We start from the raw sequence: 16833 nt of genomic DNA, 5'->3' as shown, positions 1-16833 counted from the left end.
TCCTCTCCAGATAGAGGCCCCGCCCCCTCCCTCCTCTCCAGATAGAGGCTCTTCTTCGTGGCAGAAGCATTCTTGGTTCTCATCCCTGGTGCGACTTCTCCTCATCACCCTAAACCTAGTGCTGTTTTCTAACCTAAACCCACCATTTAAAATATTGCATCAGTGTAATCAAAGTGTTTTAGCCTTTCAAATCCGAGTGAACAACTTGTAGAGAAGAGAAGGGATTCATCGGTGCAGCTGCGCAGGCTTATTATTGGTAAGTCTTCACCGTGTTTTTTTGTGGCTAGTTCGCTAGTTTTCTCTGGGCTAGTTCGCTAGCTTAATACATCGGTATGCGATTGAACATGATGGTCAACTGGATGTGGAAAACGATTTAGCTAACTCTATTCATAGATCTTAGTCGAGGTACATTCTTTGCATTTTATTTATTTTTACAAATCAGACTGGCCTGCTGATTTGTAAAAAAATAAAATAAAAAAACGAATACGTATACTACGTAAAAAGTAGCGCTGGTTAATCTACATTGAAATGTGTGATGAATTGTCCAGTAATCGCATGTCTCCAGGACAGGACGGGGTCCACCACAGCTCAGCTCAGCCAGGCGTCATAGTTATAACGATACGAAGTGTAGTTGATGTATTTACATTGAATCATTCAAGGGACATCATTCTATAGTTGATCTTTTAAAATCCTGACCTAAAAGCTGCCACACAAGACTGCTGTAATGAACGATGAGGAGTGAGGTAGGTTTGCCTCTAGCGCCCCTCTCGGTAGACACAGGAAGCTGATCTTATCCAGAAAATTGGTCTCATTTTTTAGTGTGTCAAAGTTAGGGATATTATGAATGTGGCTTCTGTGTCTTGAGAGTAGGAGGAGAGGTAGAGAGGGCCAAATGTTCGTGCATGTGTGCGCGCCCACCCCTGTGTGTTGACAGTGGAGTTACATCTGACCAGGGTGCACACACAGCCCCCTCTGTGAACTAGAGACAGCGTGGCACTCACTGGCAGAACTCGGGGTGAGGGGAGTGAGAGAGGAGCGTACTGTACTAAAGCAGAGGACCTATAAAAGTGGCAACAGCTTTCCTTTAACTGTATTGCAGTTCACAAGTGTATCACTAAACTAGAAAATAGTGTTTGATAGTCAATAAAGCTAATCTCATCATACTAAAAAAACAATACAATTTGTTTGTGAAGACATTAAGCATTTTGTATTGAACTGTTTTTCAATGTACTGTAAAGTGAAGTATTCATATTTTCTTGTGCTTAAAAACCGTAGTCTGATAACCTGGTCTGAAGTGTTGGTGTTTTCTTCGTCTTCATTCAGAGAGAGAATGGAAGTGAGAAGGATCTGTTGTATCGGGGCTGGCTATGTCGGTGGTCCCACCTGCAGTGTGATCGCCCAGATGTGCCCTGAGGTGACGGTCACCGTGGTGGACGTGAACGAGGATCGCATCCGTGCCTGGAATTCTGAGAGCCTCCCCATCTTTGAGGTGAGTGTGATAAGTGAGAAAGAACCCCAAATCATGTTAGCAAAGTAGAACAATAGACTTCAGGAAATGTGTGTAAAGCACTGTCATGTTTAAGGTGCTCACGGGTTCTGTGTTAGTTGTGCCAAGCTAGGTCCATTGTAGACATTTGATCATTCATTATTTAATCATCTTAATTATGCTGTCTTCTCTTCCATTCTGTAATTCCCTTTCAGCCTGGACTCCAAGAAGTGGTTGAGTCATGTCGTGGGGTCAACCTATTTTTCTCCACAAATGTTGATGAGGCTATTGCAAATGCTGATCTAGTCTTCATATCTGTAAGTACATTTGCAGCACTTCCCCTTCTTCTTCTTCTCCTTTTATTTTAAACAATATGTTAATTGTTCATTGGAAATAGTACATGAACAAAACATCAACAAAAGTCAACGCATCGATAACCACATCACAAATTAACAGCAAAGAGAAACAGAAAAAACTGAAAACACACAAAAAAGCATCTTAGACAAAACAGAGGTGCTACAAAAGCATAAAACAAACAAAATTAAAGTTCACAGTAGTCGGATCCAATAAAATAGAGCATAGCATAATTGGGACATATTACAGATGACACACATAGCTAGGTTGTCTTCCATAGATTCCTCCATACATCTGGCTAGCTCGCTGGTACTTTCCGCTGCTGCATCTTTCTTGAGTACGTCCACGTATGTTAGTGTGGGACGCCCTCGTGATCGATGCCAGTGTGTTGGCTCCAAACAGCACCAGTTTGCTGGCTGGCAGCTCCTGGTGTCCCTGCCCTGCCCGCACACACACTAGGCAGGCAAACACACATTGTCAGAAGCCAATTCCAGAAGCCAATTCCCTTCTTCTTTAATGTCAGGGTGTAGTTTCCAGTTCAATTGGTGTAGTATGTCAATTACATTTCGTACATTTACATAATTTGTATTTGCTGTAGATGTTTGCATAAAGGGGCTCTAACGTTTTTCTCAAGATACTGTACATGTTTCTCTCTCTAGGTAAACACTCCTACTAAGACCTTTGGGATTGGCAAGGGTAGAGCAGCAGATCTGAAGTACATAGAAGCGTGTGCACGACGCATCGCCGAGGTGTCCACCGGATGTAAGATTGTTGTGGAGAAAAGCACAGTGCCTGTCCGTGCTGCGGAGAGCATCCGCCGGATCTTCAACGCTAACACCAAGAGCAGCATCAGCTTCCAGGTGAGTGTGGGAGCGGGCATGATCGCTGAGTTTCTCTTTTCTTTTTTGAATTTTAAGTCAAGTCAAAGTTTATTCAAAGTGCATTATTACAGTCTCAATACACTTTTTTTTTACAGATTAAAAGATAAAAAAACCAGCTTAAATGAAAACTAGAAATACAAAAACAAGTGTCTCAGTGTCTCTCGCTGGTTCTCTTTCAGGTTCTCTCAAACCCAGAGTTTCTTGCTGAGGGAACAGCCATCTCTGATCTGAAGAATCCTGACAGAGTGTTGATTGGTGGAGATGAATCCCCCGAGGGTCAGCGTGCTATTCAGGCCCTTCAGAGAATCTATGAGCACTGGGTCCCCAAGAGTAAAATCATCACCACCAACACCTGGTCCTCTGAGCTCTCCAAGCTGGTATGTATCCCCCTCCTATATCAGAATCATTTCGAGTCAGTTAGTAATAATAATAAATTTTATTTGGTAAGTGTTTCTTCAAAAATAAAAAGCATAAAATAAACTGTTATTACCCCAGACTCTTCTCATCTGGTTAGACAGTTACAATCTCTCTGTGATATTTCCTGCTGGCCTTCCTTTTGTTAAATTTCCTCCCTCCATCTTTGCTTTTACTTTACCTTTGCTTTCCCCTTACAGGCAGCCAACGCCTTTCTGGCCCAACGCATCAGCAGCATCAACTCCATCAGTGCCCTCTGTGAGGTGACTGGTGCCGACGTGGAGGAGGTTGCACATGCTATTGGGACAGACCAGAGAATAGGCAGCCGCTTCCTGAAGGCTAGTGTTGGTGAGTGGGAGTGTTGCTAGGTTGCGATGGTTGAGTTGTGGGGCTGTATCATTTGAGTTGACAACTGGATGTTTTGTTTTTTACACTGAGAGACAACTGATCATGTTTTTGTTTCTTAGGATTTGGTGGCAGCTGTTTTCAAAAGGATGTCCTTAATCTTGTGTACCTATGTGAGGCACTGAACTTACCTGAAGTTGCAAGATACTGGCAACAGGTGAGTGTTTCTATGGTGATAATCGTCCCATTTTCACATGTCTAGTCCTTTATTTCACAGACATGAAAGAAAAACAAACAAAGATGTAAACGTGCAAATTGGTATGAATACACATATTACAGAATGATATTACAGCATGATAAGAAATTCCTGTAATTCTTTCTCAGCAGTTTGCTATTGTGAAATAACCAAATAGCATGGCTGAACATGTTACGGTTGTGTCTGAAAGGTCATAGAGATAAACGACTACCAGAGAAAACGTTTCTCATCAAGGATCATCAGCTGCCTCTTCAACACAGTGACAGATAAGAAGATAGCCTTGCTTGGATTCGCCTTCAAGAAAAACACTGGAGATACAAGGTAAGAGGAGCGTTCTAAATATCGCTCTGCTCACACTCTCACTCATCCCCTAAGCATCGCCAATGTTCCATGTAGAGGTGGCTGTGGCGCAGGAGGTAGAGCCGGCGTCTAATGATCGCAAGGTCGGCAGATCGGCGGTTCGGTAGCTTGCCACCATTGGTGTGTGAATGTGTGTGTGTGTGAACGGGTGAATGAGAGACCGTTGTAAAGCGCTTTGGAATAAGCCGCTATATAAGTGCAGTCCATTTATGTTGTCTCGGGTCTTCCTCCTGCATCTGCCCCCTGGACGTCCAACGAACTGCTGTTCTTGTGTTTGAGCCCCTGGTGATGCTCTTACCCTGGGCACTCAGTTTGTCTTGTCTTTGTTACCAGGGAGTCCTCTAGTATCTACATCAGTCATTACCTACTGGAGGAGGGAGCCTTACTACACATCTATGACCCCAAAGTGAAAGCGGAGCAGATCATGCTAGACTTGACTCAGCCCACACCGTCCGACAAATCGGATCCCGCCAGAGGTAGCGACATTGTTGTGTTGTTTACGTTCCAGACGCTTGGATAGTTTCTGACTATTTTCCGTAATCAATCATAATCAGTTGATTAACCAACATGTTAAGTCAAACTGTACAAGCAACTGTTTTAAAACTATATTGTTGTCTGTTCTCTCCCGTCCTAGTTTCTCGTCTTGTCACTGTCGCTACTGACCCATACAAGGCGTGTGAGAACGCCCATGCAATTGTCATCTGCACAGAGTGGGATATGTTCACGGTAAGGCAGGGTTAAGTCTCAAAAAGTCTCAAATCCGATCGTCAGAATTTAAGGCCTTAAATATGAGTTGGCAGGTCTTAAATATGAGTTGGCAGGTCTAACAAATTTATTTCAGATTAGGAAATTACGATTTCTCTGTATCTTTTAAATGTGTTTGGGGGAAATATCTGGTCTGCAACGTAAGCAGTATGGTAATTAGCCTATGGTGGGGGTCTAGTGGGGGGGAAGGTGAGTTTTTAGGTGGGCCAGGACCAACCTCTCGAAACACGGGTCGCCTAAGCCTTTTAAATGCAGGAAAAACCCTGGAGGCTACTCCCAACAATCAACAACAGATGGCAAAGAGACAAGACTACACAGATAATCTGATATTTCGTCTTTGACTGTTCATGGATGAAATGGTCCTTTTACTTGGCCATAGCCCTGATGTTGAATAACTTATTTTCCCAGAAGGGACTTCGTTTTTGGTGTCAATCATTAATCAATATGGTCATCAGGCACATACAAGCACATAAACATCACATAACAGTACATAACATGTAACAGCAAAATACATAGTTAACATTCAAACAGTCAAAAGTTTGGACACACTTTCCCGTTCAATTGCCGTTTTACTGGTACTGTACGTCAATCCACTACAATAAAGTGCATAAATGGTAGAAATAATGAATTGGAGGTTGGGAGCGTGCCGCCCTTTTCACTCGATAGCCATATAGATGCTGGCACAAAGCTATTGTTTACTATTGCATCCATGTCTGTGTGCAGGAGTTGGACTACGAGCGGATCTACAAGGCCATGCTGAAACCTGCCTTCATCTTCGACGGCAGGAGGATCCTTGACAGCTCCTATGATCAACTCCAGCAGATCGGCTTCCAGGCAAGTGACCATGACCACAAGAAGGCAGTGAACCCTGTGGGAATCTGACCACAGTATTGTTTCAACATGAAAACACACTAGACACACATACACATGAGTAGTCGTACTGATGCAAAGACGGCAAAGCTGCACTGTTATAACGCCACCAGTATTTGAGACATGGTTGTGTTGAGTTATAGCTCCATTTTGAGTTTCAAAAGCTCAAGTTAATGACCTACTTCCTGTGCTTAAGTATTCAGGTCTGAATTATCACTGTGTCTTTGTCCAGGTGGAGACTATAGGAAAAAGAGTGAACCAGAGAATCCCCTTCGCAGGCAGTGGAGACGGATCCAAGATGGACCATTGAAGTGAATCCCACTGTGACGTGTTCCTAAGGGACATGAACGACAGAGCCGGAACTCAGTGCAGTAACATGTTAAACCAAGCAATATTTTTTTTCCGTGATTTGTAATCAGTGATCACTGCACCCTCAACTTTTGTAGGATGAATTGAAAAGAAAACAGTGATGTCAGCTGTGAAGAATGTCAGGGCCCGCGGAGGAGTGTTCTGGATTAGAGTTGGAAAACCTCTCTAAAGATTGGGAACGCTATGGGAAACAAGACCTCTCCATTCTCATGTATGTTGAACAACCCCCAGGGCATTGCTTTACTTACACAGGGGGTGAAGCAACAAACGGATTGATTTCAGATGTCCTTATTCCACGTTTTATTCCACGTTTTATTCCACGTTTTCTGCCTTGAAATGTTCATGAAGTATGAAATCTGATTCAATAGTTTTCCTGAGGCAATGTTGACATTTTAAGTCTTTTATTTGAAAACTGTTTTTACGGTATGTTGCTTGGAACGTGAACATGAGCGTGATGAGTGTGAACATGTAGCAGATATATGCAATATTATAATATCTATTTTTAAGACATGACTGTAAAGTGATCAAATGTATCTATCATTTATACATGCAGAATAAAATGCGTTTATAGTATCTGTGATTTGCAATATGTGTTATGATGTTGCTGGGGCATTGGAGTCCAACAGACACTTAAATTAAGCTTTTCCTTATTAATGCATTGTTCTTGGTTAATGGGCATGCATTCTGACAGATATCAGGGGGAATGGTTCATAGAACTCACTATGACACACACCTCTGACGCACACGCACCACTAGGAGGCCACATACCTCTGACGCACTACCACGGTGCATGTGGAGTAGCCACAGGGGCAGTGGCTTTCTTCATTATGACACATGAGCCAGGAACATCTGGGTTCTGACACTCACACTTACGCAATAAAGCCCCGAATGATGACACCCAGATGTGGTGTCTGTTAGTCATAATCACGTTGCCGTCATGAAAAAGACCGTCGCCTGCGGAACACAATGAATCAGAATCAGAATTCTTGATGAATCCAACATTCTTCCCTCAGACGAAGAGAGAGAGAGAGGGGGGGGGGGGGGGGGGGCATTTAGTAATTGGTCCAAACAACCCTTAGTCACATTACTTCCTGGTCACTGGAGCAATGCAAGACAGACTTCAACCTAGTCATCAAAGGGCTGTGTTGTTCAGACTTTCTAATCCTTTTAGGTCAATATACCTGTCTAGGGTGTAGGAGCTAGGGGTTGTTTATGGACAGGCAGGGTCCCAATCTCAAATTGAACCCTGTAGCCTCTAACCCTCTATGTTCTTCTAGAGATCTGAGATTCCTTGCATCGTCTAAATAATGACAGTAAATCATTCTGCCAAAAAAGGGCTAAACATAATGCCAGGCCAGGATAGAATGAATATGTGTCTGAACTGAAGCTTTTAAAAACTGGGTTTTATCAGGAAAAGCTAGGCATGGCTCAGAGTGTGGACACAAGAAACACACAAATGCTAGATTTAAATATGCTGTATGCTTTATTTTATACTGTGGGGGATAGTCGTATTAACGGGGTCATCCCTATGTTTCCTGGGTCCTATGTTCCCTGGATCCTATGTTCCCCAGGTCCTATATCTCCCTCCCGAAAAAGGGTCCTATGATCCCCGCTCCCGAAGAAGGGACCTACGGTATGTTCCCCGCTCCTGAAAAAGGCTTCTAGATCCCTGTTTCCATAAGATTTTCCATAAGATTTTCAAGCGAATTAACTACTTAAGACCCGGGGAACATAGGACCCGGCAAACATAGGTACGGGGAACATAGGACCCGGGGAACATAGGACCCAGGGAACATAGGTACGGGGAACATAGGACCCGGGGAACATAGGACCCAGGGAACATAGGTACGGGGAACATAGGACCCAGGGAACATAGGTACGGGGAACATAGGACCTGGGGAACATAGGACCCAGGGAACATAGGTACGGGGAACATAGGACCCAGGGAACATAGGTACGGGGAACATAGGACCCAGGGAACATAGGACCCAGGGAACATAGGACCCAGGGAACATAGGTAGGCCTACGGGGAACATAGGACCCGGGGAACATAGGACCCGTGGAACATAGGACCCGGGGAACATAGGACCCGTGGAACATAGGTACGGGGAACATAGGACCCGGGGAACATAGGACCCGGGGAACATAAGACCCGGGGAACATAGGTACGGGGAACATAGGACCCAGGGAACATAGGACCCGTGGAACATAGGACCCGGGGAACATAGGACCCGTGGAACATAGGTACGGGGAACATAGGACCCAGGGAACATAGGACCCGGGGAACATAGGTACGGGGAACATAGGACACGGGGAACTTAGGACCCGGGGAACATAGGTACGGGGAACATAGGACCCGGGGAACATAGGTACGGGGAACATAGGACCCAGGGAACATAGGACCCGGGGAACATAGGTACGGGGAACATAGGACCCAGGGAACATATGACCCGGGGAACATAGGTACGGGGAACATAGGACCCGGGGAACATAGGTACAGGGAACATAGGTACGCTCCCCGGTCTCATTAGAGGCAATTACTCTCCTAGGTCGCAGTCTTGGTTTCTACTTGCTCTTGCTCATCTGCCTCCTCCTCCTCCTCCTCTCGCTCTACCTCTCTCTACAAAGTTGGCATCCATTGTTCTCCAACACAGGCCCTTTTAATGCTAAAGCTATGATTGCTAGTTTGCCCATACTATGAGGAGTCAAAGGTGTGATTGGTGGTTTGGATTTACCATTCTGACTGGTTATGTTTTCCATGTGGACACAAGAGATTATATCAATGAAGATTGTGCCAAATAAACAAAAAAAGCACACACTGAATCCCCTACTCAATTAAATCTGCCTTTTCTAGAATCTACTACTTTGATTTACTCTACAACTACCGCAGACAACAATAGCAGTGGAAAGCGAGTTATTTTTTGGGGCGTTAACATTGTAGACAGAAATACAAAACAAATGACACAAACTTAAAACCCCTCCCCATTCTCTTTACGCAACCCTTTTGCCTGATTCGTTCTGTAACGTTTGCTCTCTTGAACGGTCAAGCACGGATGTGACGCCATACTCATTGTCAACGCAAGATTACCATTGGTTGGATTTTGGCGACATATTTAAAACTCATATCACATAAGTTCCTCTCCTCATCCTGGTCTTTGGGAACAGCGAATCGGTACATTGTGTTCACTGCTTTAGAAATATTCTTCATTGATTCAATGTATATAACTATCGGTATCTTTAACGTTAACACGATCAATAATGTTTACCTTTCAAAGCGACAGCTTTATTAATTATCTATGACTATGATAATTGATCTGGACGTGCTAATGTAATGTGCTAGCTAGCAGACGTTAGTTCGTGAGCTTAGAATTATAAGGTTCTATCTCCATTTTTGTCAAAATTGAGTTTTTTTACATAACCTGATCCATTAGGTGTTTATTAATGCCTGTGTGGTGTTATTTTCAAAACATAATGGAATGTAAAAACTTTGACGCTCAATATCTCTGAACTACCCTAAACGGAGATAGAACCTTATCATTCTAAGATCACGAGTTTACATTCACGGTTTCCATTGCTCTTGCCTGACACGAACGTCTTTGATTGACATGAATGTGATTGTTCCTCTAAAGCCCTGGCATAGCCATGTTTGGATCCAGCGTGTCTCTGCCTGGCCAGCAGCATTCACCTGACCATGCCTCCCCGATGTCAGAGCTGTCCCGCTGCTTCACGGGACTCAGCGCCTTCCACACAGGGTAAACAGATTAACACTGTCTGTAGAAACTGTAGAAACACTGTCTGTAGAGCTGTAGAAACACTAGGGTGTTAGGTCACTAGTGGTGCTTTTCCACTACAGTGCCAGCCCGGGTCGACCCGGGTCAGCCCTGTTCGGTTAACAGTCATACTGTTGTAGCCTGGTGATTTCAGAGGAAGCTCAAGCCATTGCAATGTATGCTGCATTTCTTCTTCACCTGTGATAACTGTTGTGTAACCTTTCTCTGACTCATCAAGGTAAAGATTACTAGCTAGTCACACTTTGCTATATGTTTATGGTTGACAGATGAGACTAGTCTTTGAGAGTGTAAACGCTGCATCTCCATGTTTATGTCATCAGTGACACTCCGCGGCGATGTCTGGATCTGTCCAACCTCAGTGCTGGGAGTCCAGACGCAGCTGGATCTCCACACCAAGGTGAGCATCTAAGTCCATCAAAGCTAACTCTTCCCAAGTTACTATTCGATGTGTTGATGGCAGTGTTTCACTCCACTCCACTCAGTTTTGACTCATTTTGTTTTCACTTCCTTTAGGCTCTGTGTTGTTGTTGTTGTTGTTGTTGTTGTTGTTGTTGTTGTTGTTGTTGTTGTTGTGTTTTCTCTCATGATGCACACTGCTGTTCATTTACAGACAAGCCTACCATTCTTCCAGTGTTGACCTTTGATTCACCTGCACCAAGGTGACCTGCTTAGTGCTTTTGCTTTTGCTTTTGCTTTCAATATCACAAGCAATCTCCTTTTCTATAATTTAGGCCTGTTTAGTTAGGATACTTTGTTATAAGGTTGATCACAGAGGCCTGCTTTCCCAGATACAGATTATGTGTAATCCTAGACTAAAAACATATTCCATGGAGATTTCCATTGATTTAGTCCAGGACTAGGCTTAATCTGTGTCTGGGAAACTGCCCCAGAAAGCCTGAAAACGCTGTGTTAGAGCCATGACTGTAATAATATAAAGATATATGGTATATGTGACCTTATTTAGCACTTTCCATGAAGTTTGTTATCCCTTTAACACTTTGTTACTGTCACCTAAAGTAATGTTGCTTTTTTGCTGTGTCCAAAGGCCAAATCGGATGAGGAAGTTACGGTCCTTCCTGGTAAAGAATGTCTCTACTCAATATATTATTAATGTGTTTTTATGATTATCTAACTGTTTGTTTTGATAACACTGTTTCGTTCTCGTCTCTCTCAGCCCAGGTTGCTGTGCAGCAGCCCAAAGTTGCAACCTATTGAACGGCCACACAGAAATAAGGAGAACGTGAGTACATACTCAGTAACCTCGCTGGTACCAGGCTAACCCTAGTTTCGAAAACCTGGGGAAATCCGTTGCAGAAAATAGCTAAAAGGGATGGAAACCAGTTTGATATAACAAAACAAAAAAACAGAATTCTGTTTTTCTTTAGGGGTTTAATCCATTTTATACTTCCTAGCATTGGCAAAAACTCTGCAAAATATATATTTTTAAAAAAACATTTACATTTTAGACATTTAGCATGTCTATCTAAAGTGCCTTCCAACAGATACATTTGTAAGTGAATCATCTATCCATCAGTCATCATAAGAAAAACAAATCTGTGCTAGGACCAGGGGCCATTGACAGTCACAATGCTAGAAGAAGGAAGATTTTTTAAATTATTATTATTTATTAAGTTTTTATTTACAGTAGAGAAACTGTACAGGGGGGTAGTGGGGATGAAGACGTCTTTAGGTGAGACAGTCGAGATGTAGCCTGAAGAGATGGGTCTTCAGTCTATGGCGTTCGCTTTCTGGAACCTAAAAGAAAACATCTAAAATAAAGAAAAAATCTAAAATCTAAAAGTCTCCAGCCCTCCATAGGAGGCATAAGAACAATGTGATTTGGAGGTATGGCTATGGAGACTAGGCTCTCACTTATGCATGATTTACTTCCATTATCCACATGCAACGTTCTCCCGTTTATTTAACCAAAATACTACGATTATTAAATGATAATTCACCTATCCTTTGCATGATCACACCTTATGATTCTTTCCGTAATTTAATTTGTTTTAGTAGAAAACTTGTTTATTTAAATGTATTTCAAAGTGCTAAGAAAAGACCTGTAAATGCAACAATGGCCATTAGATGGCAGAATGATTTTGCTCAGATTTCACCACTGTTGTCTCATGTATCCGTCAGGGGTTCTAACGTATGTGCAAATTCGATGTTAATGTTTGTGAGGAGTATTTAGACAGATCCTCTGTTTCAGCTGTATTTATTCACCTACAGTATATCTCTTGCTGCATTTCTATTTCTGCTTCCTCTGTGTTCAGGTGGCCCCAGGGCCGAGGCAGCAGGGCAAGCTGCTAACCCCTGAACCCCAGCTCCAAGTCGATAGTGAGTCCTGTATGGGAATCTTGGGAAGCCCCATCTACGCTGCACCTACCTCCCCAACCCAGAACTCCCCGGGGGATGCAGATGCAGACGGATTTATGGATGTCCTGGAGCAGGAAGCTGAGGTGATCTGGGTCTTTTCGGCAGTTGTCCCCATTTCTTGTCCCATTGTGTGTATCTTTATCTTAGTATCTGAGGCTCATGCAATGAGATCTACATCTCCAGCGGTGTATAATGTGTCATATTTGTTAATATTTGAATCTTTGACTGGGTAGAAACAATGTTTTTCCCCTTTCACCTTTGAGGTTGAGCAGTTACTTAAGTTACGATAGGGCTTGGTTCAACCGACTATAATTCAGGAAGAACAGGCGGGTGCAGTGTATCTGTGTGCAGTCTGAGGTTTGGCAGTTACCGTAAGTGCAATTCTGACTGCATAGGTCCATATGTCCGTCCTATTCCCTCCAGGGTTCGGTTGCTGTCTCCATGTCATGCAGCATGGCCCAGCTGCTCTCAGAACCTCTCATGAACCAGGAAGTGGATCTCTCCTCTGTAAGTATCACCCATGGTCACTAACATCCACATATTGGACAATTGCATAACACTGTCAACATACTTGACAGTGACATAAAAACTATAGCTTTTCCAGGGCTGCCGCTACTTACACATGCATCATTGTTAGACCACTGTTAGTCCTAGCGGTATCTATTTTTTTAATTCAAACCTTTATTTAAACTCGTAAGTTACTGAGGTTGCCCTCATTTACAGTAGCAAGCATTAGCAGTAGCATTTACAGTAGCAACGAGTTTAACACCATTAGTGCTAGCGTTATCCTCCCCCTAAGGTTAGCCGCAAAAAAGAAAATGTCTCACCTTTTTGGGCCGTCACCAGTTTGCACCCCTGTTTTCTTATTTGCACCATACACAATGCTATGCTAACGTAGCAACAACATCTGTCCCTCCACGAGGTGTCGGTGTGTCGCCAAGAGGGTCGCCGTCTCTTCCGCTGCCCCTCTATGCCGGAGCGGATGGAGCGTCCAACCATGAAGCGCACCTCCACGTCTCCATCTGCCCCCCGGCCGATCAAACGACGCTGCTCTATCACTGTCATTTCTGAGGAGGGGACCCAGGGCCAGGGGGACCAGGGGGCGGAGGGCTCTGATGAGAGGAGGGTAAGGGTGTGTCAGGAGGAGGGCTGTTGACCCACAGAGGAGGAGGGTTATGAATATGAAGGCAGGGAGGGTTGTCTGTCTTTTTATGAGTCTGCTTTCTCTCACACAGCACCTGCGAAAGAAGACCCACTCCCTATGTGAGGTGCAGCTGGGGGGAGACGGTGTCACTGCTGAACTCATTGGAGATTTCAGCAAGGTTAGTACAGATATATATTGGGCGACACACATTGACTGATAATAACTTTGTAATAACGTTTTAATTTTTGAATTTTTTTATTTTTTAACACATTTTAGATGCATGCCCTACCAATTGTGACAGGAAGACACCAAGACCTGAAGTACATCACAATTGAGACTGTAAGTTTGGGATCACACACACACACACACACACACACACACACACACACACACACTCTTATTAAACAAGGGATTTACTGAAAGGCATTCATCTGCTCCTGCCCGTTAACGAACCTATTAGTCAGATTGTTTGATCCGTTTTAATCTCATGTTTGTTTTCTTTGAGTGAGTGAACGATATAGTGGGATGGATTGGAAGAAGTGTGCCGTAAACTGAGATTATTTCAGATTAGACAGTGAAGGCAGCGGTTGTTCAACCAAGTTGCCCATGGCGATCGGAGATCAGTTTTGCCCTTTCCTACATAAGGATTAATGCTACGGTAAACTGACTCTAGATCAGAGCCCCATTTTTGGTAACTGCACCCGAAGAGTGCAGTGTCATTGGAGGATTATCCCATGCTGGAACAGATCCAATTGTCCTAGAGCAAGTGGGACGGACAGGGAGAATTCAGTGACCTAATGAAGTTAGCGTGACAGCAGAACAGAAACATCAATGTAGCGCAGATGTAGCAACTTCTTTATTTGACTGTCCTATTTGTACATGTAGTTGTTGGCTAGTGTTTATTTGACTGTTGTAGTTGTTGGCTAGTGTTTATTTGACTGTCCTAGTTGTAGTTGATGGCTAGTGTTTATTTGACGGTCCTAGTTCTCATGCACCCTCTAACGGAGCCATCCAAACCAGTGTGTCATGTCCAGTTTCTCTACTATAAATTTAAAATAAATAAATAATAATAATTATTTGTTCTTCTAGCATTGTAACTGCAAATGGCCCCTGGTTTTGGCATAGATTACTATTTCTTATGATGACTGATGGATAGACGATTCACTTACTTGGTCAAATGTATTTGTGGTACACTGAACAAAAATATAAATGCAACACTTTTGTTTTGGCTCAAATTTAAGGACTTTTTCTATTTTTCTAAATGTGTTTAAATCTGTGTTAGTGAGCTCCAGATGCTGATTAGACAGCATGATTATTGCACAGGTGAGCCGTAAGCTGGTCACAATAAAAGGTCACTCTAAAATGTGCACTTTTATCACACAGCACAATGCCACAGATGTCACAAGTTTTGAGGGAGCGTGCAATTGGCATGCTGACTCCTGGAATGTTCACCAGAGCTGTTGCCGGCGAATTGAATGTTCATTTCTCTACCATAAGCCGTCTCCAAAGTCGTTTCCAATTCCAATTCCAATTCTCAGAAACACCTTTGGAGACGGCTTATGGGAGAGAAATTAACATTAAATTCACGGGCGACAGCTCTGGTGGACATTCCTGCCAATTGCACGCTCCCTCAAAACTTGCGACATCTGTGTCATTTTGCTGTGTGATAAAACTGCACATTTTAGAGTGGCCTTTTCTTGTGACCAGCCTAAGGCACATCTGTGCAATAATCATGCTATCTTAGCAGCATCTGGATATCCCACACCTGTCAGGTGGATTAACTCGGCAAAGGTGTGCTCACCAACACAGATTTAAACAAATTTGTGAACACAATTTGAGAGAAATAAGCCTTTTGTATACATAGAAAAAGTCTTAGGTCTTTGATTTCAACTCCTGAAAAATTGGCGCAAAAACAAAAGGTGTCTGCTAAATGCCAAAACTGTGTATCTAAATGAATCTAAATGTGATCATGGTGCTCCTTTCATAGATAATGTTTGGATTAGCAACTTAATTCTTGGGTTCACATTGTTACAGATGTCTGCTCTCCTGGAAGGGAAGTTCAGCTGCTTGGTGGAGTCTTTTGTGGTGGTGGACTGTCGCTATCCATATGAGTATCAGGGAGGACACATTACGGTGAGAGAGCTTAAGATCAGAAGACGTGGTGCAGGACATGCTTCATTTGATTGGTGGATAACACTGTTTCCTTCACTGATTGTTTGTGTGGTGTGTTATAGTCTGACCTTGCCTGTTGTTGTGTTGTTGTCTGAGTTTGCCTGTTGTGTTGTTGTCTGAGTTTGCCTGTTGTGTTATAGTCTGAGCTTGCCTGTTGTGTCGTTGTCTGAGTTTTCCTGTTGTGTTATTGCCTGAGTTTGCCTTGTCCCTGGCTTCACCTGCAGGGGGCGCTGAGTATGCCTAACACGGACGAGGCGGTGGAATATCTACTGTCCCAGAGGCTGAAAGCTTGCTCCCTCGATAAAAGGCTTGTTCTGGTGCTGCACTGTGAATTCTCCTCTGAAAGAGCACCCCGAACGTAAGAAATGAAACCCTCTCTCAGTCACAGTCTGTGTGTGTGTGTGTGTGTGTGTGTGGAGTGTTTCATTAAAGAAGTCCTCCTAAAATCCTGTCTGTCTGTCTGTCTCAGGTGCCGCCTACTGCGCAGTGAGGACCGCAGTATGAACGAGTACCCAGCCCTACACTACCCTGAGCTCTACATCCTCAAGGGCGGCTACAGAGACTTTTACCACTCTCACCAGGTACAGACCTTCACAGGCTCTTGGCTCTAAGTCGTCACTACTGTGTTCAATGTCATGTCTGACCCCTCTGTCTCTGCGTGTGTGTGGTGCTGTCTGTCAGGAGCACTGTGAGCCCCAGGCGTACTGCCCCATGCACCACCAGGACCACAGGGACGAGCTGCTCCGGTGCCGCACACACAGCCGAGTCTCCGCCGAGGAGCGCAGCCGCCGCCGCCACATCCACCGCCTTGTCAAACTCTGAGCCAATCACGTGAGGGAGGGATGGATGGATGCAGGCAGGCCAGTATACCAGCCAATCATAGGGACACCGCACTCCAAATGAGATGACCTGGAGATTATCAAGTTAATTCACAAGTACATAATTGACGAGTTGATAACCCAGGCCTTTTGTGATGTTTTGTAATGAAACCATTTTAAATGTTTCGTGCTTTGCTAACAGTGAGGTTTATGCTGCCATAGTAACTGCAAAACAGTGCTTCTTGTTTACTGCTGCTTTGTTTTGGGGGATTTGTTTGGATGGCCAATCATTTTACTGATAGACAGACACTGCCCAATCATATTCATTACTCCCACACAGTTGTACTTGATGGGTAATCCGTTAATACCACTGTAGTGTCTTTTTAATTACTGTAGGGACTGCAAGGTCATGGCGTTCCTTTTTTTAATTTT

General features: G+C 43.7%; 2 protein-coding genes across 2 annotated transcripts; both read left to right on the top strand.

Moving 5' to 3' along the window:
- Positions 1-1330: 1330 nt before the first annotated feature.
- On the top strand, positions 1331-6461 carry LOC308174632 (UDP-glucose 6-dehydrogenase-like; the record flags this gene model as incomplete). Its single annotated transcript, XM_080549736.1, has 11 exons — positions 1331-1489; positions 1702-1803; positions 2500-2700; positions 2901-3098; positions 3336-3483; positions 3603-3697; positions 3927-4057; positions 4430-4572; positions 4731-4822; positions 5585-5695; positions 5964-6461. The coding sequence occupies 11 exons, from the start codon at positions 1331-1333 to the stop codon at positions 6039-6041; spliced, it is 1458 nt and encodes a 485-aa protein (XP_080405862.1). The 3' UTR covers positions 6042-6461.
- A 3281-nt stretch (positions 6462-9742) lies between these two features.
- On the top strand, positions 9743-16405 carry LOC308174915 (M-phase inducer phosphatase 1-A-like; the record flags this gene model as incomplete). Its single annotated transcript, XM_080550027.1, has 13 exons — positions 9743-9852; positions 10212-10288; positions 10502-10550; positions 11071-11131; positions 12165-12350; positions 12691-12774; positions 13190-13393; positions 13503-13589; positions 13688-13750; positions 15446-15544; positions 15808-15941; positions 16053-16164; positions 16265-16405. 13 exons carry the CDS (start codon positions 9743-9745, stop codon positions 16403-16405), a joined length of 1407 nt encoding a protein of 468 aa, XP_080406153.1.
- Positions 16406-16833: the final 428 nt, after the last annotated feature.

The sequence above is a fragment of the Nansenia antarctica genome, assembly GCF_963989245.1.
Source record: "Nansenia antarctica genome assembly, chromosome: 20".
Classification (NCBI taxonomy): domain Eukaryota; kingdom Metazoa; phylum Chordata; class Actinopteri; order Argentiniformes; family Microstomatidae; genus Nansenia; species Nansenia antarctica.
This window is presented reverse-complemented; position numbering and strand designations above follow the sequence as displayed.